The sequence below is a fragment of the Electrona antarctica genome (assembly GCF_951216825.1).
Source record: "Electrona antarctica genome assembly, chromosome: 21".
Taxonomy (NCBI): Eukaryota; Metazoa; Chordata; class Actinopteri; order Myctophiformes; family Myctophidae; genus Electrona; species Electrona antarctica.
Window position 1 is genome coordinate 5,646,911 of NC_136802.1, and position 27,500 is coordinate 5,674,410.

The following is a 27,500-nucleotide window of genomic DNA, read 5'->3' on the forward strand; positions in this document are numbered from 1 at the left end:
GCATGGAGGACCTGCAATACACGCCTACATATTCTATAATTCTCACACTAATGTCCAGTGGTGGAAAGTAACTACGTACATTTACTAACGTACTGTAATTTGTTTTACAGCGGTGGCGCGCTACGAGCTTGTAGGGCTGCTATTTTTGAAAAATCGTAAAAATGTGTCGCAAATCTTTCAATATATATTCTTTCAGAGCGAATCTTTGCTTCTGGGGGTCCCTGGAACAACATATTTTCAGATGGGGGTCGGCGGCCAATTACACATATTTTTGGGAGTCCTTGACATGAAATTGTTTGAGAACGACTGACATAGAAACATAGGGTTTTTCAGAAAACTGTCATGATTTAGAAGACATTTGTAGAATCGAGCTCATGGGTTAAATGCAAAACTACTGTAAACTGACCAAAAATAGACTTCTCATGGCCGTCTGAGAGCGTTTAGTCTGAGAGCGTTTATCCTGGGAAGCCGGAGGACGGTCCCATCGTGCCACATTTGGAGCTGGTCTTCTGGCTCCAACGGCATCGCTTCCTTCTTTAGCCAGGTGGGAAAACATCCCCATGTGAAAGTGGTTAAGATGGTTTTTACTCAGCCTACTATTTTAGGGAACTGTAGAACGTCGCAGTCCCGCCCCCTTTCTTGATGACGACGACAGGCCCAGGAAATTTAAGGCCCGTGCATTTTCCCCCATAGACAAGTATTTATTTAACCCATTTAGACCTGAGATCAGATTCTAAGGGCTGATTCATACTCCTATTTTAGAGCAGAATAAAAGTTGGTTCGGCTCTATAGAGCCTACAATGTGACGTCATTTGAGGTTCGGGGGTGCGGGTATACCATCATAAAGTCGGCTCTTCGGTGCATGAATCGGCCCTTAAAATGTCTTCTAAATCCTGACAGTTTTCTGAAAAAGCTATGTTTCTATGTCAGTGGTTCTTCGATTTTTCAAAAATAGCAGACCTACAAGCTCGTAGCGCGCCACTCTATGATCTTGTAGATCTGCTATTTTATAATAGCTAAAGCATAACATAATTATAACACCAAAAGGGGTTCCCGCCCAAAATGGGTTAAAGACCTGTAAGCATCAGACAAAGCCAACTCGGATCGGGACAAATCATGACAACAAACATGCGCACAAAAAGTCGATTTGCTCAGTCGACACACATGACGTAAATTCTCCTTTCATTGTCAATGGCAGCTGTGACACGAGTTATGACAAAAAGCTGTATATAGGAGGGACTAGCGCCCCTCAAAAAAATAACTTTTCCATTCTTGCCCCCTCAATTATAAAAGCCATTTCTCCCAAGCAGTCGTACAGACAGAAGGGACACTGTGCACCAGACGGAGATCTATTGAGTAAGGCTGGCTGCTCCAGGGCTGCCAAGACAAGCAGCCACGAGGGCCAAACAAATCCCTGAAGATGTATCGCATCAGTCTAACTGGCTTTTAACACATTCTGAACGGGAACCCCTTTTGGTGTTTTAACTAAGCATGATGTTATACTTTAGCTATTGAAAAATAGCAGATCTACAAGCTCGTAGCGCGCCACCGAGTGGCGCGCTACGAGCTTGTAGATCTGCTAGTTTTCAAAAATCGCGCAAAATGTGGCGCAAATCTTTGAATATAATATAATATAATATGAAAAATCGTAAAAAAAAAATCAATATATATTCTTTCAGAGCGAATCTTTGCTTCTGGGGGTCCCTGGAACAACATATTTTCAGATGGGGGTCGGCGGCCAATTACATATATTTTTGAGTCCTTGACATGAAATTGGTTGAGAACCACTGACATCAGAAACATGAGGTTTTTCTGAAAACTGTCACGATTTAGAAAGCATTTATTTTGTAGAATCGTCCTCAGGTCTAAATGGTTTAATTGAGTTTAGAATAACAGTTAGTTGTGGCGGCGTCTCACACAATTTACAACACGTAGTAATGAATGGACGCACGGAGAAGTGTGTGTGAGGCACGCACGCACGCACGCACGCACGCACGCACGCACCACCCTGTATCAACCAATCCCCGGACCCCAGTTCTAAACCAACCAATCCCAATATAGCCCAGCTCTGTATCAGCCAATCAGATCAACATACCCCATGTCTACATATCAACCAATCCCCCACATACACCAGCTCTGTACCAACCAATCCCCTTCTGTTTTATACAGAGGTGGTTACAAGCCTTGGCTCCATGGTCAAAGAGGACCTGTTCCACTGTAAAGATATAGAACCGCACACACACTGCCAAACGTGCGCACGCGCGCACACACACACACACACACACACACACACACACACACACACACACACACACACACACACACACACACACACACACACACACACACACACACACACACACACACACACACACACACACACACACACACACACACACACACACACACACACACACACACACACAGCCAAACACTCCAATATATGAACACTTCATCCTTCCTGGCCTGGCAGAGATGTGTGTGTGTGTGTGTGTGTGTGTGTGTGTGTGTGTGTGTGTGTGTGTGTGTGTGCGTGCGCGCGGTGGGAAACCCCTCTCTCGGGCAGACATACATACCAGACACTGACACACACACTGAACTGGACTTCACAGGGTCATTACTGATAGCATTCCAACAATGTGTCTGTCTCTTGTGCACTCGTGCGTGCGTGCGTGTGTGTGCTCGTGTGTGTGTGTGTGTGTGTGTGTGCGTGTGTGACACACTGGACAGGGGTCTACTGTCTCCAAGCTACACTGACACAGTGGAACACTTAATGTGATATTAATGCCAGATGAGGATATGTTACTTCACACAGCTGTCACAATACACTAAATAATCACTGAGGAGAGAGGGGAGGGGAGGGGAGGGGAGGGGAGGGGAGGGGAGGGGAGGGGAGAGGAGAGGAGAGGAGAGGAGAGGAGAGGGGATTAGTTAATCTGCTGCACTGCCAACCCCTGCCACAAAGGGGCGGTAGGCAGCATGTAAAAAGGTGCTCTACCAGTCCAATCATTTTGAGTCACAGCCAACGAACCAGCCATGCAGACACCAGCCAGGGGTCCTTCCTCCACACTGACCCCCAGACACCAGCCAGGGGTCCTTCCTCCACACTGACCCCCAGACACCAGCCAGGGGTCCTTCCTCCACACTGACCCCCAGACACCAGCCAGGGGTCCTTCCTCCACACTGACCCTGCAGACAGCAGCCAGGGGTCCTTCCTCCACACTGACCCCCAGACAGCAGCCAGGGGTCCTTCCTCCACACTGACCCCCAGACACCAGCCAGGGGTCCTTCCTCCACACTGACCCCCAGACACCAGCCAGGGGTCCTTCCTCCACACTGACCCCCAGACACCAGCCAGGGGTCCTTCCTCCACACTGACCCCCAGACACCAGCCAGGGGTCCTTCCTCCACACTGACCCTCAGACACCAGCCAGGGGTCCTTCCTCCACACCATGCTGGGAGAGGGAAAGTCCCCTGACGCGACGTCACTCACAACGATGCCAAACGGACAGCGCTACAGAATGGAAACATGCCTGACTGTGCTTCCTGAAGCCAGCTAGCAGCCAGCAGGAACTGTGGCAGTCTGGGTGGGAAACACTACTCTTCTTCAGTCAAATAAATGCTCCTTAACCCATTCAGGCCTGACGTCGAATTTAAAAAAAAAAGTTTTCTAAATCATGACAATTTTCTGAAAGATTTGAGGCACATTTTAACGATTAAAAAAAATAGCAGACCTACAAGTTCATAGCGCGCCACTCGGTGGCGTGCTATGAGCTTGTAGATCTGCTATTTTATAACATAATGTTATAACATAATGTTTAAAACGCCAAAAGGGGTTCCCACCCAAAATGGGTTAACTCAGAAGAGTGCACCAAATGGAACCCATCGGGACCTTCTTCTGTTTGCGTACAAACTCTGTGGAGTGTCTGAGGATGCAGCTGTGTAGAGTTATTATCCACTTATTAATAAAGCCTTTACTTGCTTTTTGAAAAGAATCTCCCTCCTAGTATAATCATATTAGTGCCATCATGTTTTAGGAGGAAACAATAATCTTTAAAGTCACATATCTACAGTATATGTGGCCTGCACTGCATGTCTGACTATATTTGTTCCATGATGGAACTGAACAATAGCACCCATCAGACCCTCTCTAGTGATTTCTTAAGGCTCAAGGTTCCTCAGGCCCAGACAGAGTTGGTCAAGACAGCTTTTTCTGTCAATGGCCCAACTTCGTGGAATGAACTCCGAAACTCTTTCAAACTGAGCTCCCTGCCATCCTTCGGTCAGTTCAAAGGAATGCTCCAGAACATGTTTCACCGTGATTTCTCCCACGTCAATTGATTTATTTTACTGATGGTTGTTCTGTATAAAGTTCCTTTGTAATTTATCCTGATTTATAATGTTGTGTTGATGTATTGTTTTGTGACTGTATTTTGTGTATTGTAACCTCAGCTACGTTGAAAATGAGGGCTTTCCCTCAACTGTATTCCGAGTATAAATGAAGGTGATGATGATGATGTACTGTAGACAATTACCAATTCATTGTTTTTGGGGTGAAGTGCTCCTTTTGGGTTCACCCAACATCCAACGTGTGTGTGTGTGTGTGTGTGTGTGTGTGTGTGTGTGTGTGTGTGTGTGTGTGTGTGTGTGTGTGTGTGTGTGTGTGTGTGTGTGTGTGTGTGCGCACGCACACACACACAACAGCTATTGGGGCGGCGGTGGCTCAGGGGTAGAGTGGCGGGATGGTAACCGCAAGGTTGCCAGTTCGAACCCTGTGGGCTCCCCCAGAGTTAGTGTCGAAGTGTCCTTGAGCAAGACTCTGAACCCCTAATTGCTCCTGATGTGCAGGTTGGTGCCTTGCATGGTTTCCGCCGCCATCGGTGTGTGAATGTGTGTGTGAATGGGTGAATGTAATGCATCTATGTAAAGCACCTTGGATAAAGGCGCTATATAAATGCACCATTTACCATTATTTTACCATTTATTTAAATTAGGTGGCGCCAGAAGTGATGCCTTATTGAGGCTCGGTAAGAGTGCACAAGCAAGCCACTAGGTGGCGCTAGAGGGCCCACACTGAGTGACTGAGACACTTTCTACTGTGGGAGCAGCTTCCTGTTTGGTGACGTCCACATGGCAAGTCTCACACACACACACAAGCATGCACACACGCACACACACACACACACACGCATGCACACACGCACACACGCACACGCACACACACACTTCTGTTCTATTACATTGGGTTGAAATCAGACACACACCCTTCACCGCCAGAGTTTGTCGGCTTCCTGTTTGACACCCTCGGAGGTCAAAGGTTCCTTCCTGAGACTGTTCCTGTCTGTGTGCGTGTGCGTGTGCGTGTGCGTGCGCGTGTGTGTGTGTGTGTGTGTGCGTGCATGTGTGCTTATTAAGGATGCTCAAAAGATACAGACGGATGCCTTCCTGGTTCCTCTCCTCTCCACCCCCCCCCCTTCCTGCTCTCCTCTCCTCGACTCCTTTCCTTCCCTCCTCCCCTACTCCCTTGTCCCGTGTTACCTTCCTTCCTTCCCAGAACGTTCCCACCACCACTAGGTACAAACAACACGTCAGTCGATCGAGATGCTTCAATATTAAGATATGCAGCTGTGAGACACATCCACGTTTGGGAACAATAAGCAATAAACAGCTTTGCCTTTGAAGTCTGCAACTATTCACGGGAAGAATTAACGTGCGTCCTAAATGTCTTTTAGTGCGTCAATGCTTTTGTGCGCCGACATCCAATTGTGGTGCATTGGTGCTTTTTTGGGCACACACACATGGGGGCAAATGTGTGTGTGAGTGCAATGAATATTAAGGGCCATTCTCGGCCCCACCTCTCTCCCTGTGTTTTAGGATCCAAGATGGCCGCAGCACCAGGAGGGGGTGGCCTTACTGGGCTGCGTTCACAAACGCAAGACACCTGTCTTGCGTTTGTCTTGTGTCTGTGTTTAATGGCCACTCCAATGCATTTCCAATGGAACCCCATATGGTTTGACCAAACATCAAAGCTGTGTTCAGACACAAGTCAGGTGTCAGACACAAGGCAAGTGTCTTGAATGCAGCCCAGTAAGGTCATATGTCGACCCCGCCCGCTCACCTCTGTCCCCCCCCCCCCCCCCCCCCCCCCCCTCCCTCCTGGTGCTGCGGCCATCTTGGATCCTAAAACACAGGGAGAGAGGTGGGGCCGAGAAAGGCCCTTGTGCTAAACCCCACCCCAAAAAGCGATTGTCCAATGACAATTGCTAGCTGTCGGCAATGATACCAATGACCGTAGTCTTACCGTGCAACATGAAAACTAAACAGAAGGCCTGGTTGACTAGATTTAGAAGACATTTTGAAGCTCTTGCTACTGAAATGATCGATTATTTATATGGAGAAATCCCGTCATTTAACATGTATCTCTATGGGGGAAAAGGACAGCTTGCCCTGTCTCCTCACGGCTAACGTGCCTATTGGACAAGGACGGGTTGGGTTGGGGTTTATAGCGAAGGGGCTAATTGCCTGCCTGCGTTGTGTATTGCTGTGTTCACACACTAATATCAGCTACAAAGTCTACCATTAATATTTCAATGGAGGCCTGGGCCGTGGCTCAGCGGTCCAGGCACCTTGGCTGGTAACCCAGTCTGGCAGTGTGGCCGCGGGTTCGACTCCCGATCCCGACGGCCCTTACTGCATGTCTCCCCCCCCCCCCCCATCTCTCTCCCCCATTTCCTGTCAGCCTACTGTCTTTCCCTCCATAAAATATATAAAATAAAGGCGAAAGCCCAAAAAAGAAAACATTAAAAAATAAATAAATAAATGGAAACGCCACTTGCGGCATGAAGACAAAAAGATACATACGACAACGTGTAGCTTTGTACATAAAGTTGAGCTGACCTTCAACTTCAACCCAGCAGCTACAAAGCTACAAAAAGAGCAAGTGTTGTTCCACCATCATCTCTCTAACAATATAAATGTGGAAAACTAATCATTTCCATCAGCCAGTTATTTATTTATACCCGTTCTTTTTTTAACCCAAGCCTTTATATTTATTTTCCTTTACATACTTGATGACGTCAACGAGTGTTCTGCACAACACATCAATAGTGACTAATTAATTTGCCTCAGTGTATGCGCGTGTGCGCGACTGTGTGTGCCACTGTGTGTGCAACTGTGTGTGCGTGTGTGGGACTGTGTGTGCGTGCGACTGTGTGTTGTGTGTGCGTGTGCAACTGTGTGTGTGTTGTGTGTGCGTGTGTGTAGTTGTGTACCTTCGAACGGTGATCTTCAGTATCCTGTAGGATCCTTTGATGAGGATGAGAGCTTCCTGTCTGCTGCCGTAGAGGGCGGAGCCATTTATGTTAATGAGCTCATCTCCCACCCTCAGCTTCTTGCACTGGGCAGCCTTTCCTCCAGCTTCGATCTGCGCGCACGCACGCGCACACACACACACACACACACACACACACACACACACACACACACACACACACACACACACACACACACACACACACACACACACACACACACACACACACACACACACACACACACACACACACACACACACACACACACACACACACACACACACACACACACACACACACACACACACACACGCACACACACAGGGGGAGAGATAGAGGCAAGAATTAGAAAATGTTGAATTATCGCATCAGGTTCTCCTGTGTGTTGTGAAAATAAATGGTAAATGGTGCATTTATATAGCGCGTTTATCCAAGGCACTTTACATACACATGTGCATTACATTCACCCATTCACACACACATTCACACACCGCTGGCGGCGGAAACCATGCAAGGCACCAACCAGCACATCAGGAGCAATTAGGGGTTCAGAGTCTTGCTCAAGGACACTTCGACACTAACTCTGGGGGAACCCGGGTTCGAACTGGCAACCTTGCGGTTACCATCCAGCCACTCTACCCCTGAGCCACCACCGAAAATGATAAGTCATTATGTTACACGGTTGTTGTCGGTTTTGTTATTGTAATTATTATAGGGCATATAATGTGTCATGTATGTTGGGTGTGCTGAGAGAGAGACTCAGAGTAGAACCGCTGCTCCTTTTGCCTGGAAAGGAGCCAGCTTAGGTGGTTCGAGACATCCGGTTAGGATGCCTCTCGGGCGTCTCCCTAGGGAGGTCCTCGAGGCACGTCCCACTGGGAGGAGACCCCGGGGCAGACCAAGGATCACGTCCCACTGGGAGGAGACCCCGGGGCAGACCAAGGATCACGTCCCACTCGGAGGAGACCCCGGGGCAGACCAAGGATCACGCCCCACTGGGAGGAGCCCCCGGGGCAGACCAAGGATCACGTCCCACTGGGAGGAGACCCCGGCGCAGACCAAGGATCACGTCCCACTGGGAGGAGACCCCGGGGCAGACCAAGGATCACGTCCCACTGGGAGGAGACCCCGGGGACAGACCAAGGATCACGTCCCACTGGGAGGAGACCCCGGCGCAGACCAAGGATCACGTCCCACTGGGAGGAGACCCCGGCGCAGACCAAGGATCACGTCCCACTGGGAGGAGACCCCGGGGCAGACCAAGGATCACGTCCCACTGGGAGGAGACCCCAGGGCAGACCAAGGATCACGTCCCACTGGGAGGAGACCCCGGGGACAGACCAAGGATCACGTCCCACTGGGAGGAGACCCCCGGGGCAGACCAAGGATCACGTCCCACTGGGAGGAGACCCCTCGGGATCCCCCAGGAGGAAGTCACTAATGTTGTTGCTCTGGAGGAGAGGGAAGTCTGGAGCTCTCTGGTGGAGCTGTTGCCCCCGCGACCCGAATACGGATAATCGGTTGAAGACGGATGGATGTTGGAGAAGCATGTGAAATGGATACCTCAAGTCAGACACAGAGAGACCATTCATGGTATAGTATATATATATACATACCACAGTGTGTGTGTAGACACATTGGTGTGAAATATGCACGCACGCGCGCGCGCGCACGCGCGCGCGCGCACACACGCACACACACACACACACACACACACACAGTTGAACAAATATGTGCACAGAATCATCTGAACACATGATCCCATCATAGGTTAAAAAAAGGGGAAAAGGACATTCCGAATTCTTTCCTTTTCGTTTAAATAGACACATGGCTGTGAAATATGTCCCAAGGAACAGAACACATTCATTCCCATACCAGGTAAAAAAGAAAAAAGAAAGAAAAAAGAAAGTAGCAGTCTACTCTCTTTTAACCCATTTGGTGTTAGCATTATGTTATGCTTTAGCTATTCAAAAATAGCAGACCTACAAGCTCATAGCGCGAGTGGCGCGCTATGAGCTTGTAGGTCTGCTATTTTTGAAAAATCGAAGAACGACTGACATAGAAACATAGCTTTTTCAGAAAACTGTCAGGATGTAGAAGACATTTTTAGAATCTGATCTCAGGTCAAAATGGGTTAAGTCTCTTTTAAACGTTGGGAAGGGCAGACATATGGAGCAGAGGATGGAGGAGACGAGAGAAAGAGGAAAACGAGGGAAAGAAATGACGAGGGAAGAATAAAATGAACGTGAGCGAAGTGAAGAAGAAAGAGGGAGTCTGATAGAGAGAGGAGACAGAGAGATGTATTGAATGCAAATAGAGAAAGGGGCGATAGGTCATTCTGAACTGGCAACGTGAAGATAGATGACCACAAGGCTGGAGAGAGAGAGACGCTTTTAACCGTGACCCAGACCGTTTGTCATTTAAAACCCTCACATTTTGGACCCCAGAGACTCTTTTTTTCGTGGTCAAGTTCCCACAGCAACAGACCGGTGCCCCCTACCCACAAAACACGTCCAGCGTCCAACACATTCTGTACCAAAACATCCACGCAAAAAAAAGAGCCAGCAAATTCCACTGTAATGGGCTCTGGTTTCTGTGTGCGTGCGTGCGACAGAGTGTGAGACTGTGTGTGTCAGTGTGTGTGTGACTGTGTGTGTGTGTGTGCGCAGGACTTCCAGTTTGCATGATGCGTGCGTGTTATATTCCCGTTTGTCTTCAATGCACTGTAAATTTCATGCTTCACTTCTTTGCGTGTGTGCATGCACGTATGTGTGTGTGTGTGTGTGTGTGTGTGTGTGTGTGTGTGTGTGCGTGCGTTTGTGTGTGTGTGTAGCGTACAGTAGTAGTGTGTGTTGTGTGCGTCACAGGCAGAGCCCGTTGTGAATGTACTGTATTCGTGGAATGTTTTGGTGCGGTCGGTCGTTTGGAGCTAAAGGGTTGCTCGTTTGGGCCCAGAGTAATCTAGTAAGAGAGTGGCGACACTATAGCGTTGAGACTCCCATTGTAACAATGGAATGCGGAAGTGCTCATTCTATCTCAATGGGATAGTTCCAGCCACAGGAGCAATGTTTGGAACTATAGCCCATAGGCACCCGCTTTGTCTCAATGGGATAGTTCCAATGTGTGGAACTATAGCCCATAGGCACCCGCTTTGTCTCAATGGGATAGTTCCAATGTGTGGAACTATAGCCCATAGGCACCCGCTTTGTCTCAATGGGATAGTTCCAATGTTTGGAACTATAGCCCAATAGGCACCCGCTTTGTCTCAATGGGATAGTTCCAATGTTTGGAACTATAGCCCATAGGCACCCGCTTTGTCTCAATGGGATAGTTCCAATGTTTGGAACTATAGCCCATAGACACCCCGCTTTGTCTCAATGGGATAGTTCCAATGTTTGGAACTATAGCCCATAGGCACCCGCTTTGTCTCAATGGGATAGTTCCAATGTTTGGAACTATAGCCCATAGGCACCCGCTTTGTCTCAATGGGATAGTTCCAATGTTTGGAACTATAGCCCATAGGCACCCGCTTTGTCTCAATGGGATAGTTCCAATGTTTGGAACTATAGCCCATAGGCACCCCGCTTTGTCTCAATGGGATAGTTCCAATGTGTGGAACTATAGCCCATAAGGCACCCGCTTTGCGGCGAGATCAAAGCGTGTCGCTACTCTCCTACTCTACACTCTGGTTTGGGCTAAATAGGGGAGGGCAAGAGAAGAGCGTGGTGATGTTTGACTTTGACTCGCACACCAACCATACACACACACACACACACACACACACACACACACACACACACACACACACACACACACACACACACACACACACACACACACACACACACACACACACACACACACACACACACACACACACACACACACACACACACACACACACACACACACACACAGACACACAGACAGACTTACAGAGTCTCCTCCTCCCTCCTCCCCCCTCCCCCCCCCCCCCCCCAAAAAATGAAAACTGTGGTTTTCAAAACATTGACTGAGAGAGAAAATGAGTGGCTTTGATTAAAAACATGCGACAGACAAAGAGATGGTTCTGTTTATCGGGTCCGTTTACAGGCTGCCGGTTTCAGCCCCGTGGAGTCTGGCGGACGCTCAGAGGCTGCTGTCACCGCCGGCCCATCTGAACCGTGACTCTTTAACCCGTTCAGGGCGGGAACCCCTTTTGGTGTTTTAAGCATTCTGTTCTACTTTAGCTATTGAAAAACAAGCTACGAGCTTGTAGGTCTGCTATTTTTGAAAAATCGTGAAAATGTGGTACAAATCTTTGAATATATATTCTTTCAGAGCGAACGTTTTAAGTCAAATCTGTGCTTCTGGGAGGGTTCCTGGAACAACATATTTTCAGATGGGGGTCGGCGGCCAATTACATATATCTTTTGGGGTCCTTGACATGAAAATGTTTGAGAACCACTGATATAGAAACATAGGGTTGTTCAGAAAACCGTCAGGATTTTAGAAGACATTTTTTGTAGAATCTGGTCTCAGTCCTAGATGGGTTAAAACTTAACAAGGCGACGGTTAGCGTCGACGCACGATTAAACTACCTCCTCAAGAATGTGCGTCGTCGTCCCCAAACCGTAGTTTGTAGACCAACACACACAACCTGTAGTTTACAGTAAAGACCAAGAAGATGGATGGTTGCATCAGAAGACCCTCCCTGAATATGACATCATGGTTCACATGACCCATGAGGGTCCATTTGGTTCCTATCTATCCATTTAGCTGGGGATCCGACCCCCTGGAACTCCCTCAAGGACCCCAGGGGGTCCCCGGACCCCACTTTGAGAAACACCGACATACACGGTCCGTATATAGGCACTACGCTCTGCTCTCCTTTACGCTGCTAAACCAAATGAAATATGGATCTCAACACCGCATGTTGTTGGCGGTTACACTGCAGGGCTGTTTTTGAACAGTTGTTCACGAGTCCTTGGGTCGTGGGCCGTGACTGGGTCGCCTATAAAGAAAAAGACTTCATATAAAATGAAATTCCAAACCTTTCAAAAAGCATTTCAATCATAGTTACAAGGTGCATATTTTGCTCTCCAGTGTAGCGGTGTAATATATATACACACACACAGGGCCCAGGCCAGGCCTGGGTTCCACCATCACACCCAATGTGACTGTTACAGCAAAATGAGGGAGGAATGCATTGCATGGAAAAAGATTTCAGATTCTGTCTGGCTTGAACTCATGCTTCCTTCATGCCCGAGTGTCCAAGTTGCTCCTTTTACACCTGACAGGGGGGAGTTTCCCTGGTTGGACGTAGCGTGTGGAAGGAACACGTTATTCCAACCAGCTCCTTTCCCCTCCATCAGGCGCCCCGGCTGGCCAGGGGGAGGCAGTTTAGAGACCAGGATTACTGCATGTTTTTTGTGAGGGTACCTACCCTAGGGGACACGGGGAGAACATGCAAACTCCACACATATAGCAGCATTCTAAAGCAAAATGACATTATGGTGACACAGAGACCCTGATCTCTGTCTCTCTCTCCCTCTCTCTCTCCATGGTTTCATGGTCTCTCTCTCCCTCAAAGTTTCATGGCCTCTCTCTCTCTCCAGTAAAATAAATACCTCTTTATGCTGATGAGGTGCGTTCTCTCTCTCTCTCTCTCTCTCTCTCTCTCTCTCTCTCTAAATTAACATCCTTCTTGATCTTGATCAGCGTCACATGAAGGCATCAACAGTAGCAGATCTACAGAAGGTCCAAACGTGGTGCCGAGTGACGCGCTTTGAGCTTACATGTTTGTAGATCTGCTACTTTTGCCATTTTTTGTAGGGGAAGTGCACGGTTACGAAATTATGACCGATTTCCAATCTCTGATTATTTGCAGGGTCATAATCTGCCGATACCGATTCTGACCGATTACGATATTATACAGAGGACCACAATGGAAACAAGCCTAGGCCCTATAGGGGCATGGGCCAAAGCCTGTTAACCCATTCTGGGCGGGAACCCCTTTTGGTGTTTTAAGCATTATGTTACACTTTAGCTATTGAAAAACAGCAGATCTACAAGCTCATAGCGCGGCACCGAGTGCCGCGCTATGAGCTTGTAGGTCTGCTATTTTTGAAAAATCGTGAAAATGCGGCACAAATCTTTGAATATATATTCTTTCAGAGCGAACGTTTTTAACTCGGCGAAATCATCCGTTATCAGCACCTTCGCATAGGGCCAGTATGGCCATACTGGCATACTCACTGTTTCAGTATGTCAGACTCATTATCACCTATTTGTGACGGGTGATAATGCCACTGATGTCAATGACGGCCTGGTGGCCTTGAGCCACGTGATGCACCGCCACATTTACATCTCTCCCCATATGCCTTCGGCCTGGTGGAGACAACACATGGATTGAAATGAATGCATTCACAAAAACATCAAAACAGTCTAAACGAGACATAATAGCAAAGGACAGGAAACTGCCCCTTGCTATGAATAAGATTATGAGGTAAACCTGACAAGTTACTGTATTTAGTATAATAGTATACTGGCCTAATAGAATAAGCTTTTCATTATCATAACTGTTCTGCTATTGTGCACGTGACTAATTTGACTAACCTCCATCTTGTGTTACTGTAGCAGAAAGCACGCCCAGCATTGTACTTGGACAACAGCATATCGGACAAGTCATTATAGCTAACTTCTTATCAGGTGAGTGTGACAGTTGCCCATCATTTGCATTTCAAACCAATGTATCACAGTATTGCAAATACTGATGGAGGTCCTAGTGTTGCTCGTCTTGTTCTCCAGTTGAGGTCTTGTAAATGTACAGTGTCGTTAGATCCATATTATATGTAGTAGTGTTGTTTTTGGCAGCAAATTTTGATTTTAGTTTTAGTCATAGTCTCTTCAATAGTTTATTTAGTTTTAGTCACCCGGAATGTTTTAGTCGACTAAATATCATAAGATTTTAGTCGTCTAAATCTACAGTTGATTTAGTCGACTAAAATGTATTCCGGCGGGCCTTGATGCCGTCGTAATGGCTGCGACGCGTTGTAGATCTGCTATTTTCAGCATGCAACCAAGTGTAAAATGACTCATACTGGATCTCTGGTCCACTAGTCCCTTCCTAACATTTTAGTCTAGTTTTTATTTGTTGACTCTAGACTCAGAAGAGAAACCGGGACTCAAACTAGTGAAAATATCAGATCTACAAGCTCCCCTGACGAGCCGCGATGCGACGCGTTGTGAACTTGTTGATCAGCTATTTTCACAACTTATTTTTGGGGGAGATCTATTTATGAAATTATGAAACATATATATTTGTTTTGGTGGGTCAACAATGTGGGAACATTTGCAATATCAACACCAACCTTGTCTGATGAAATGAACACTTTGATTGATTTTCGGTTTCCAGAAGCTTTGAACACGGTCTTCCGTGGACAAATACATATTATTTTGGGGGTCCGTGGACAAATACATATTATTTTGGGGGTCCGTGGACAAATACATATTATTTTGGGGGTTCCTATAGAATCGGTCTGTGTGCATGACTGTGAAATCAGACAATGAGCAGAACTCTGAACAAAGTTCTGGTTCCATGAAGTCTATGGAACCTGTGTGTGTCTAGATCTATGTGTGTCTCAGTGGTTCACAGACCTTTTAGCTCTAGACTCTATGTGTGTCTAGATCTAGGATTTTTTTTTAATAAAAACAATAAAGCATATTTTTACTTGACGAACCATAAAAATGGACCTGCGACCCACAAATGAGTCCCGAGCCACTGTTTGGGTGAAGCGGTGAAGACAGTCAAAGTGTTCAGATACAGTAGGCCTATACGCTGTATTGGACTGTTTGTTTTAGATAAAACTCTCCAACAGCTGAGATGGTCTGGCCATAAGTCAACAATGTGGGTATATTTGCAATATCAACACCAACCTTGTCTGATGAAATGCAATATACTGCAAGTGAGAACACTTTGATTGATGTTTGGTTTCCAGAAGCTTTGAACACGGTCTTCCAAATACATATTATCTTGGGGGTTCCTATAGAATCGTTCTCAAATCTTAGTGGGTTAAATGAGATGAACATATAGGCCTAACTTAGGTGAGATGCATTTTTCCCACGTCAGCATTAAATGCCAGCACATTTTTTTTTAATCCCAGCCTTCCCTGCTTCGAACTGAGAACAATACAATCTACCTCAGTTCACTTCATTTGAGACACAATCTACTTCATTTGAAATGGAAATGACGGCCAACTGTTCCTCTCCATTTTACTTGACGGATAAGCAACGAGCTGCTCTTTGATACGTGTTTCTGCACCAGACACTCGGTCGGTGCTCAGCTCGAGTCAAATGTAGTTTTATAAAGTGACTTTATCAGCGACCGCAATACCGCCTCTGCCGCTACGATTCTCCGGCTGATCTCCTTCTCCATAAATGGTACATTTATATAGCGCCTTTATCCAAGGCGCTTTACATAGATTGTGCATTACATTCACCCATTCACACACACACACTCATACACCGATTGCGGCGGAAGCCATGCAAGGTACCAACCAGCACATCGGGAGCAATTTGGGGTTCAGTGTCTTGCCCAAGGACACTTCGACATGTAGACAGGAGGAGCCGGGATTCGAACCGCCGACCCATGGATCATGGGACGACCTGCTCTACCTCCTGAGCCACAGCCGCCACAGCCGCCCCCATCCTCCATCCTCCCCTCACTCGTGAACAAGACCCTGAGATACTTGAACTCCTTCACCTGGGGCAAAGTCTCATTCACCACTTGGAAGCACAATCCATTGGTTTCCAGCAGTTGTTAATTCAAATGGCCGTCACTCTGTGACCATTGCACTCAAAATAGTACATTTGATTTGAAGGCAGCGTATAGCGGCCTTATAGTATAGGTTCACCTACTATGACATAATTGCCTGGTGCACTCGTGTTCATGAGGTTAACCCATTTTGACCTGAGGACAATTCTAAAAAAAAAAAAAAGTACAAGAAAAGTCCTGACAGTTTTCTGAAAAACCCTATGTTTCTGTCAGTCGTTCTCAAACATTTTCATGTCAAGGACCCCCAAGATTATCTGTAATTGGCCGCCGACCCACATCTGAAAATATGGCACTCGGTGCCGCGCTATGAGCTTGTAGATCTGCTATTTTCCAATAGCTAAAGCATAACATAATGCTTAAAACACCAAAAGGGGTTCTTAATGGAGATACAGGACTGCATGTAATGAAAGTGTGCAGAAGACCAGAACAAAGACCAAAGGTGTTTCTGTTGAATTTCCATGAAAAACAGGAGAGGGAGCAATAGAGTTGTATATAGTAGACAGTAAAACGTGGTCATGTAGGCAAAGCTGGACATCTTTTTCGCGATAAAACTCTCCCACAGCTCTCCTCACTTGCATGCAAATCTGCGATAGCGCGTACCTTGTCTGATGAAACACTGTATAAGAGAGATCACAGGAGCTGTGTTTCCAGAACCCTGACTTCAGTCACTGAGGAGGACATCATCCTTGACAGATCATCAACACTTGGAGGACTCGTCCAGCTAATTGTCCACCATGGAGAAGACCAGGACTATCACCCTTCTGCTTCTATGTCTGGCTCTGACCACTGTGCTCTGCAAGGTAAGTGCTGCTCTTGTTCAAGGTCAAATAGTCAGGTAATTAAATGGCAGAGGTTGGAAAAAATTGGATTATTTTGTTTCTCAACTGATTCTGACAGGACATTATAGGGGCTACATTTTCGTCACCGCTAAACCCCCTTATCCCTAAACTTCTTTGCCTTTTTTTTACTATTTTGCAAAACATATTTGAATAGTGAAAATGGCCAGTCTACAAGCTCACACATCGTGTCAATGTAGATTAGGGCATTCACTTCTAGTCATTTTTACTAGTTGACTAGTTGCCTAGTTTACTAGTCGACTAGTTGTTAAACCACCTTTTATGTTTGAAAAAAAAAAAAGTGGGGGGGGTTTTGGAAATAAATATTTGTACATTTAAAAACTGTGTACATTGGTGACTATAACTATAATCTACCTGATATTGAGGCCTACAAAATCGGGGGGGGGAAAAAAAAATGAACTTTTTTTTCTTTCTTTTTTTCTTATCAACTAGTCGACTAGTACCAGCAAGGTCGACTAGTGGATTTACTAGTCGACTAGTAAACTAGTCGACTAGTTGCTTAATGCCCTAATGTAGATTGGCTAGTGGGGGTCCTCATATAATCAGAGTGGTCTCATATTCGGCACAATACAGGTGTATACATCACATACAGCAGTGGTTCCCAAACTTTTTCATGTCAAGGACCCCCAAATTGACATTAGCCCCGCGGACCCCCATTTGAAAAGATATGCCAGGAACCCCCATGAGAGAAGATTTTTACGGCTCTAGTAGTGATCCTCAACCCGTTTAATTTCAAGGACCCCCCCCCCCCCCCAGTGTGACATGCATTAGTCTACGGACGCCCATTTAATGGCATTTAGCTATCTCTGGGACCCCCAATTTATATTGTAAAATCAATGTTAATTTAACTCTGAGAGTGTACAAATGGAACCAAATGGATCCGTTAAACTATCATTTAGCTGGGGACCCCCTGGAACTCCCTCAAGGACCCCTGGGGGTCCCCGGACCCCACTTTGGGAACCACAGTAGGCTACATTATATGTACACACAACTGTTAGGAGAGAGAAACAGGATCATCTACTGTTGCCCTCCTGAACTGTTAGGAGAGAGACACAGGATCATCTACTGTTGCCCTCCTGAACTGTTAGGAGAGAGAAACAGGATCATCTACTGTTGCCCTCCTGAACTGTTAGGAGAGAGAAACAGGATCATCTACTGTTGCCCTCCTGAACTGTTAGGAGAGAGAAACAGGATCATCTACTGTTGCCCTCCTGAATTTTAACTTGATATTTCATTATTCACCTTTCTAGACTATATATGAGCCGCAAGGACCAGGAGAAGGACCAGGAGAAGGACCAGGAGAAGGACCAGACGACCACGACAGGGAATCTGTTGAGACGAGGGGGTGCTGTGCTTCTAAGCCTAAGAAGGTATGGTTGATTGATTGATTGAAATAACAGTTTGCAGAATTACAGTACATTTCAAGCACAAACTCAATACAAAGGCTGTTACATTACACTTGTTTACAAGAGGGTCCACCATGTTCAATTCATCAAAACATTTAGAGACGTACAAATAGACACTTCTATATAGACAAAGAACAGAACAGGAATTCATCATAAAGGAGGTAAAAAGGGAAAAGAAACATATACAGTGAGGGGAAAAAGGGGGGGGGCGGGGGTTGGAAATAAATATTTGTACATTTAAAAACTGTGTACATTGGTGACTATAACTATAATCTACCTGATATTGAGGCCTACAAAATCGGGGGGGGGAAAAAAAATGAACTTTTTTTTCTTTTTTTTTTCTTATCAACTAGTCGACTAGTACCAGCAAGGTCGACTAGTGGATTTACTAGTCGACTAGTAAACTAGTCGACTAGTTGCTTAATGCCCTAATGTAGATTGGCTAGTGGGGGTCCTCATATAATCAGAGTGGTCTCATATTCGGCACAATACAGGTGTATACATCACATACAGCAGTGGTTCCCAAACTTTTTCATGTCAAGGACCCCCAAATTGACATTAGCCCCGCGGACCCCCATTTGAAAAGATATGCCAGGAACCCCCATGAGAGAAGATTTTTACGGCTCTAGTAGTGATCCTCAACCCGTTTAATTTCAAGGACCCCCCCCCCCCCCCAGTGTGACATGCATTAGTCTACGGACGCCCATTTAATGGCATTTAGCTATCTCTGGGACCCCCAATTTATATTGTAAAATCAATGTTAATTTAACTCTGAGAGTGTACAAATGGAACCAAATGGATCCGTTAAACTATCATTTAGCTGGGGACCCCCTGGAACTCCCTCAAGGACCCCTGGGGGTCCCCGGACCCCACTTTGGGAACCACAGTAGGCTACATTATATGTACACACAACTGTTAGGAGAGAGAAACAGGATCATCTACTGTTGCCCTCCTGAACTGTTAGGAGAGAGACACAGGATCATCTACTGTTGCCCTCCTGAACTGTTAGGAGAGAGAAACAGGATCATCTACTGTTGCCCTCCTGAACTGTTAGGAGAGAGAAACAGGATCATCTACTGTTGCCCTCCTGAATTTTAACTTGATATTTCATTATTCACCTTTCTAGACTATATATGAGCCGCAAGGACCAGGAGAAGGACCAGGAGAAGGACCAGGAGAAGGACCAGACGACCACGACAGGGAATCTGTTGAGACGAGGGGGTGCTGGCCCTGTGCTTCTAAGCCTAAGAAGGTATGGTTGATTGATTGATTGAAATAACAGTTTGCAGAATTACAGTACATTTCAAGCACAAACTCAATACAAAGGCTGTTACATTACACTTGTTTACAAGAGGGTCCACCATGTTCAATTCATCAAAACATTTAGAGACGTACAAATAGACACTTCTATATAGACAAAGAACAGAACAGGAATTCATCATAAAGGAGGTAAAAAGGGAAAAGAAACATATACAGTGAGGGGAAAAAGGGGGGGGGCGGGGGGGGGATTCAGATTTTACGGGGGCCAGTTTCGAATTGCAGCCGTCCGTAGGTGACTAGGGGACTAGGGGTGACTAGGGGGTCCGTAGGTGACTAGGGGGTCCGTAGGTGACTAGGGGACTAGGGGTGACTAGGGGGTCCGTAGGTGACTAGGGGACTAGGGGGGACTAGGGGGTCCGTAGGTGACTAGGGGATATTGATGACAGGATCCACATCAATGTCCAGCCAACATTTCATAGGCTTAGGTAAAGGCTACAATGTAACAAATGTACATGCTATGCCCTTGAGACCTCCGTGCTATGAATAGTAAATCAATTATGTCTAGACAATCTTTGGAGATTTTTCAATCTGGTGAATGATCACGGTAGCCTACAGTATAGTTAAATTCATTCATCAGTCGCGATGCCCATTTCATTTGAAACCAATTAAATAAAGCTGCCCGTCTTGAAAAGCAACTTATTTGATTGTTGCCATACATCTCATGAACAAGACTGTCCAATACAAACGGATGAGAATAAGAGACAGACAGATACTAAAAGAGGGTGTGTGTGTGTGTGTGTGTGTGTGTGTGTGTGTGTGTGTGTGTGTGTGTGTGTGTGTGTGTGTGTGCGCGTGTGTGTGCGCGTGTATGTGTGATAATAAAACTGGGAGATCCATTGTCAGTGGAGTTAAGAGGTTTTCTCTGTCATTGATAAGAACTATCTTGACAGAGAAAACCTCCTAACTCCACTTGAGCTGTATTCGGGTAAAGTGGTGATAATATAATGACACATGCAAGTATCTGATAATATACAAAGTCACAATACCAACTTTGATGAGGCAGTATTGCTTTGTTTATTATTATTTATTAAGTAGCCATGTAGTAATAATAAGTAATGGTAAATAATAAACACCTCGGCTTCGCCTCAGTGTTTCGGCAGCGATTAAACACTGAGGCGAAGCCGAGGTGTTTATTAACTTAATGCAGTCAGGATTATTGTCTCCACCAGGCCGAAGGCATGGGGAGAGAGTATGTTTTGCACTCCGTCCGTGTGTGTGTCCGTCCGTCCGTGTGTGTGTGTGTCCGTCCTTCCTTCCGTCCGTGTACAGCTAATCTCCGGCACCGTTAACCGGTCGATGCCAAACTTTGCACACACACTCCCTGGATGGCAACGATGAACCTCTGCCCCGCATTTTCCAGAACGGCCTGTTATAGCGCCACCATGAGGCAGCTTTTCACATTTTTACCTAAAACTGCACCGATCTGCGTGAAACGTTGCATGCACACTCCCTAGTGGCCAAGGACAAACCTTTGACCTGCAATTTCCGCATCTGCCTTTTATAGCGCCACCAGGAGGCTGACTTTTGTAAAACACCTTTTTTGATATTACTCCTCCAGATTCTGTCCACAAATCTCACAAATCGTTACACAGTATCTCTATGGTCATGTGCTCAAGTCGGATCTGTCCGATATTTCATATTCCATCCTAATTGGCTATAATTGGCTTTCACAGTTTGCAAGATTGCCCCGTTTTTAACAACAGCCTCAAATCATGAACGCAGCATACAATTTACGTGAAATCTTTCACACATTTTCTTACTAGGCTGAGGAATATATCCCACCCTTTTCACATTGGCCTGTTATAGCGCCACCAACAGGTTGATTTTTGCAAAACACATTTTTGGAACAAAATGCCTCAAATCATCCAATTGCCATCAAAGGCTCCTAAACATTACTCCTAAACATTTAGCCAAACATCACACACACTCCTATCCTCCTGGTGGAGACCTGTGCCCGGAAGGGCACTTTTTCTAGTCTTGAAATAGAACTTTCAGTATCTCTTTACTAGGCCATTTGGTTACCCAAATGATCATCAATCATAGATTTAAGAACTGAAGTAAATTGTTGCACAAGAGGGTCAAGCATGGTGCTAACATGAGACAGTTTCAGATAGTGTTTATTAATAAACATTTATGTATTTTCTTCCACTCCATCCAGATCCCCCCGTTTAATCCAAACCCCCAAAACGTTGCCTTAACAAAAATGCTAAATGCTGTGGATGACATGTATGATGGCTGTGCCAAAACTATGAAGGACACTGTCTACAAGATATACCTGGATAAGGAGAAGAAGGAGTTCAGATATGCATGGGATAATGAAGTAGTAGATGTTTGTGTATCAAAAGGATTGGTTTATCTGAATAGGCAGGACAAAAAGGGAAGACGGGCAGGCTTTGATCGGAGCCACATTGAAGCAATCTGTGTTTATACGGCTGACACTGACACTAATTCAAATAACGGCAAATCCAAGTTTTATGCCGAGTTCAACGCAGCTGTCCGGGTTAACAGAAAAAGTTATACCACCACCTCTTTTAAGTTCCACTCCTTGCATTTCCTGTTGACCAGGGCAATACAGATCCTTAAAAACAGTCAAGCAAAGTGTCACAATACTTATCGAAGAACCAGAGATGACTTTACCGGTAAAAAAAACCAATTAATCAGATTTGGTCAGTTTACTTCCAGCTCTAAAAGCCGCAATATAGATCCGTATACATTTGGGACACAGACTTGCTTTAAAATTAAAACCTGTTACGGTGCAGACCTGAAGAAGTACCCTGTATTCCCTGAGAAAGAGGTGCTCATTCCTCCCTATGAGGTGTTCAAGATAAGGTCAATCAAAAAGAAGGGTATCATGAAAGATTGTTTGGCAGAAATTGAATTGGTTAGTGTTGGGTATTTCAGCAATCTGAACTGCAACGCTGTAGGCGGTAGAGCCATAAAGTCTCATGGTATGGTATTTTAAGGGATTTAAATACTCTCGTTAAATATGTTAATGATGAATTGTTGGATGTTTTCAAATGGTTTCAATTGAATAAGCTTACTCTCAATATAAAAAAATGCAACTTCATGATTTTTAGCAATATTAACAAAACATTTCCCAAAGAAAAACCTAAAATTGTAATCAATGGCTCTGAAATTTACCAGGTTCCACATACTAAATTCTTGGGTGTCATTATAGACGAACATTTAAATTGGAAACAACATATTGATACTGTATGTATGAAGTCTATGAAGATGCTTGGTATATTGAGAAAAATCTGCCCTTTTGTTCTTCCTTCATGTCACTTAACACTCTATTAAAGCTTAATTTTCCCTCATATTAATTACTGTAATATTGTCTGGGCTGCTACATATTCAACACATCTCTCTAAATTACTGATCATTCAAAAAAGGTTTCTGAGAATGATTTCACATTCAAATCGGTATGAGCCGTCTGCCTCGATCTTTATCAAATATTCACTATTACCCATTGACAAAGTAAACGTTTTTCAGACCTGCTTATTTATGTTTAAATTCAAAAAATGCATACAAGACATTCCCTCTTCTTTTCACAATTTTTTCCGTGTTACTTCAGACATTCACTCCTACCCCACAAGGCAAAGAGATGATTTTGAATTACCTTTTTGTCGCACTTCCAAACATCAATCTTTCATCAAATTTAGAGGCCCTCATCTCTGGAATTCCCTAGATGCTTCACTTAAATCCTCATTATCCTTGTCAATATTCAAAAAACATCTAAAGAAATATCTTATTTCTTCCTCTCTGTAGATTACATGATTTACTTTGATGTGTTATATTTTCTGTTTGTTGTTTGTATCGTTTATTTCCCTTTTTTGTGCAGTCTGTGTTTTTTATTTCTTTATTGCACATATGCCCCCCTTAAATCAATGACCTCATACAGGAAAGGATTCCAAATAAGCCAGCTGGCTTCTTCCGTTCACAAGGCCACTTCTCACACACATACATTTGCATTTGTTAGTCAAGACTGCTTGTTGTGACTTAATTACCAAGGGGCAAAACTATATCTCGGCCACCCTGAGAAGCAGGGTGGAAGGGGCTTTTTCTAAACCACGGTCAGCGGGCCTCTCCAGGACGCTGCACCAATAGGTTCGAGAGGATTCTGGACTGTTCCATCGGTTTTGACCTATCATCACACAACAACCAGCCACGCCAAGATCCGTCAATCATCAAGAAAGTCTACACGTCATCCATCACTGTCTCTATAGCATAGTCAAACTGTATTAGATTAGACCTCACACCATTGGATATTGGAAATCAGTTGACTGCATTGTATTTTGAGGTTGTGACCTTTTTTGACTTGAGAAAAAGAACTTAGATAAAATCCATTTCCACCTCTCTCCATCTTTGACTGATTTGTGTCTCATTTATCATTGATAACATAAGAGGGCTGGTAACTTGGGATAACTTGTATTAAAGGACCACTTCACCACTTTTCAACATCTCTTCATATAATTGGTCCTCTGTGTTCATGATAAAACACCACCATTTTTTCCTATACTCAGTCTGTGTCTCATAGGAGGGCTTTGGGCAGTTCGGACACCCGTCCACCAGTGACAATATCATTAGGCAGATTTTTTTTTAAACAAGATTTGTTTTAAAATATATTTAGATTTGTATTATCGTGAGAACGATGGCTTCAACTTTTGCATTGCAACTTTTCAGGAAAAGAAAGCCTGCCGTTTCTATTAGCTTGGATTCACCATCGATGATGTCACTGGTGGACGGGTTTCTGAACTGCCCACAGCCCTCCTATGAGACACAGACTGAGTAGGAAAAAATGGTGGTATTTTATCATGAACATTAGTTAGGACCAATTATAGGAAGAGAAGTTGAAAAGTGGTGAAGTGGTCCTTTAACTTCAGAAGGGTTAAAACCACTTTTTAAAAATCGACATAAATTCAAGTAGCTTATTCATATTTTGGAATATTTTAAGTACATATCTACCTGAATATCTTGGGTTGACTTTGTAGGTATCATATTGACATGTTGCATAGCATGAAATGGTACGTAGGGGTATAGGAACCTCTCAGGAATATCTTTGCACTTGGTTTCATATTTCCACTTTCAAAATATATACTTTCTACTTGAGTAAAAATGTCAGATTACTTTCTGTTACATGAGTAACAGAATAAGAGTTTTCCTCACTTTCTGTCAATGAACAGATATTCTGGTTAAGGTTGATGACTCTTTTAAATGAAGATTCACTGGTCACTCTGATCAATTCAATTTAAAAGGTGTATATAAATATATACCTATCTTTTATATCCTGGTCAAATACAATTCCCTGACAAAGGCTTGGCACGCCTATATTATTGGTTTTAAATAAATATATTTCCTCAGAGTACCTTTGGGTCTTTGAAACAATCCTTTATGAACCAGTAAGTATTGAATGATGGGTTACTATAGTATTCATACACCTATCGTTGGATTAACCTATCAGTAGACTATTTAAAGAGGGAGTGCCACAATTATTGTTATTTTTCCAGTTTTGTGTAATGCTTAATTGGGTCGTCCACTCACAGTTAACAGCCTTTGTATTGAGTTTGTGCTTGAAATGTACTGTAATTCTGCAAACTGTAAATATTTCAATCAATCAATCAGGTATTTCAGAAAACTGTCTTTAATGGGTTAATAAAGTATGCAATCAAATCAATAAATATATTTGATTTGGCTTTTGTTCTAGACACTTTTGATTTATATTGAACTCATTGATGCATTTTTACAATTATTTTAAATTAATTGAAAACCGATTAAAAGAATCTGTATTATTTTGAGACCGTTCCGTTGTATGGCCGATTATGATTCCATAATCGGAATTTATGGCCAATTCCGATTATGTTACAGATTAATTTGAATCCTGAAAAGTAACATATTTGAACATACGAGGTTTCCTCCACCCTGGAGAGAAGACATAATATAAACTCTCTCATAGTTAATTCTCTCATTTCCACCATGTTCCCCAATAACTCTCTCTCTCGCTCGCCCTCTCTCTTCTCTCGCTCGCCCTCTTTTCCACATATAAATGTATCATTATGACCCACGACAATAAAACGGTTTCCAGAGCCAAGCGTATACCCACAGTCAGGAGACGCACACGCACGCACGTGCACACGCACGCGCACACACACAAAGATACACCCACCCAGGAACACACACACACACACACACACAAACACACACACAATGCATAATCTAGAGTTGTCCCGAAACCATTTTTTTCAGACAGAGTACGAGTACAAGTACTTAATTTTTAGTACTCGCCGATACAGAGTACCGATTTGAGTACTTTTTATTTGACCCCCTTTTGTCATAGATGCAGATGGATGTCCGATCTACACTTGTCAGTTGTCATGCTTGTAGATCGGCTGTTTTTGGTGATCTGCTGCAGTGTTGGGTCAGACTTGCTCCCGTTGCATTCGTTCAGCCTATAGTGTCAATTGGGATGTTTTGGTACTCGGGTCAGAGTATCGGGGGCCGGTTCAGAGTACCGAGTACAAGTACTTGAGGCTGGTATCGGCCTGAGTACCCGATACCATGCAGTCGGTATGGGTCTATCGGAACAACTCTAGCATAACCAATCATGTGTGTGGACTAGGGATGCCAAACGACTCATATTTGGCCAATCGATAAATCGAGGCCGCAAATCGACGAGTCGATCGACTTTTTTTCCTATTTATTTTCCATTATTTTTTATTTTTTTTATTTTTGTTGTTGCTGCGCAGCAGTTGAGGAGAACGCAACTATGCATTCCTTTAAGCAACACAACTTCTGCAGCTGCATCCATATGTTTAGAATTTGCATCAATGATCAAAGCCCAATAATAAAAAATAAACTTTATTTTGTAAACAACGACACTGAAGGAGCAGCGGCGCTATCGGCTGCTATGCTATCAGCTAGTCCCAACTCAAGTGTCTGCAGCAGCCTGTCACAAGTCCCGTAATGAACTGATACGGGACGCACGTTGTTCCGTATTTTAATGTCGGGTCGGGGAATAAATACAGTATGAATGACGGCGGGATTTATTTGACAACGCTGTCCTGCTTTCTTCACGAGAAGAGAAGAGCGCTCACAGCTCAGAACAGAGCGGACCTGTCTTTGAGCGTGATCAATGAGATGCGAACCTGGGGTCTGGGGGCTCAGAGCTGCAGCCATTGGCTCATGATACGAGCACACGACCAATGGGACAGAGCATTCAGTTGTGGAGGGCATTCACTTCTAGTCATTTTTACTAGTTGACTAGTTGCCTAGTTTACTAGTCGACTAGTTGTTTAACTACCTATTATGTCAAAAATAAAATAAATTAAAAAAATAAACTTTTTTTTTTGGGAAATAAATATTTGTACATTTAAAAACTGTGTACATGGTGACTATAACTATAATCTACCTGATCTTGAGGCCTACCAAATCGGGAAAAAAATAAAAAAAATAAACATATTATTTTTTTCTTCTTATCAAATAGTCAACTAGTACCAACAAGGTCGACTAGTGGATTTACTAGTCGACTAGTAAACTAGTTGCTTAATGCCCAACTGTGGACACGCATGTACACATGTCTACAACACCGAGCTTATAGCTTACATCCTCTCTCTCTCTCTCCTCCGTCTCTCTCTCTCTCTCCTCCGTCTCTCTCTGCGTTTTGACATTTTTCTCACGGAAATAAATATTCCCAGACATGGTCCGTTGTTCACAACGAGCTCATAACACACAGCTGGAAAATGACCATCTCATTACCCAGCTATGTTTGTGGACCTACATTAAAGGACGTTAG

At 44.5% G+C, this 27,500-nt stretch overlaps 1 protein-coding gene across 1 annotated transcript in view; it reads right to left on the reverse strand.

Moving 5' to 3' along the window:
• The window catches only part of shroom4 (shroom family member 4), a gene marked incomplete at its 3' end in the record, with an annotated part of 144,195 nt that overhangs the window by 63,383 nt on the left and 53,312 nt on the right, over positions 1-27,500 (reverse strand). The window contains exon 2 of the mRNA XM_079490631.1: positions 7,272-7,423. Within this exon, the coding sequence (XP_079346757.1) occupies positions 7,272-7,423 (152 nt within the window). The remainder of the gene's footprint in view (positions 1-7,271; positions 7,424-27,500) is intronic.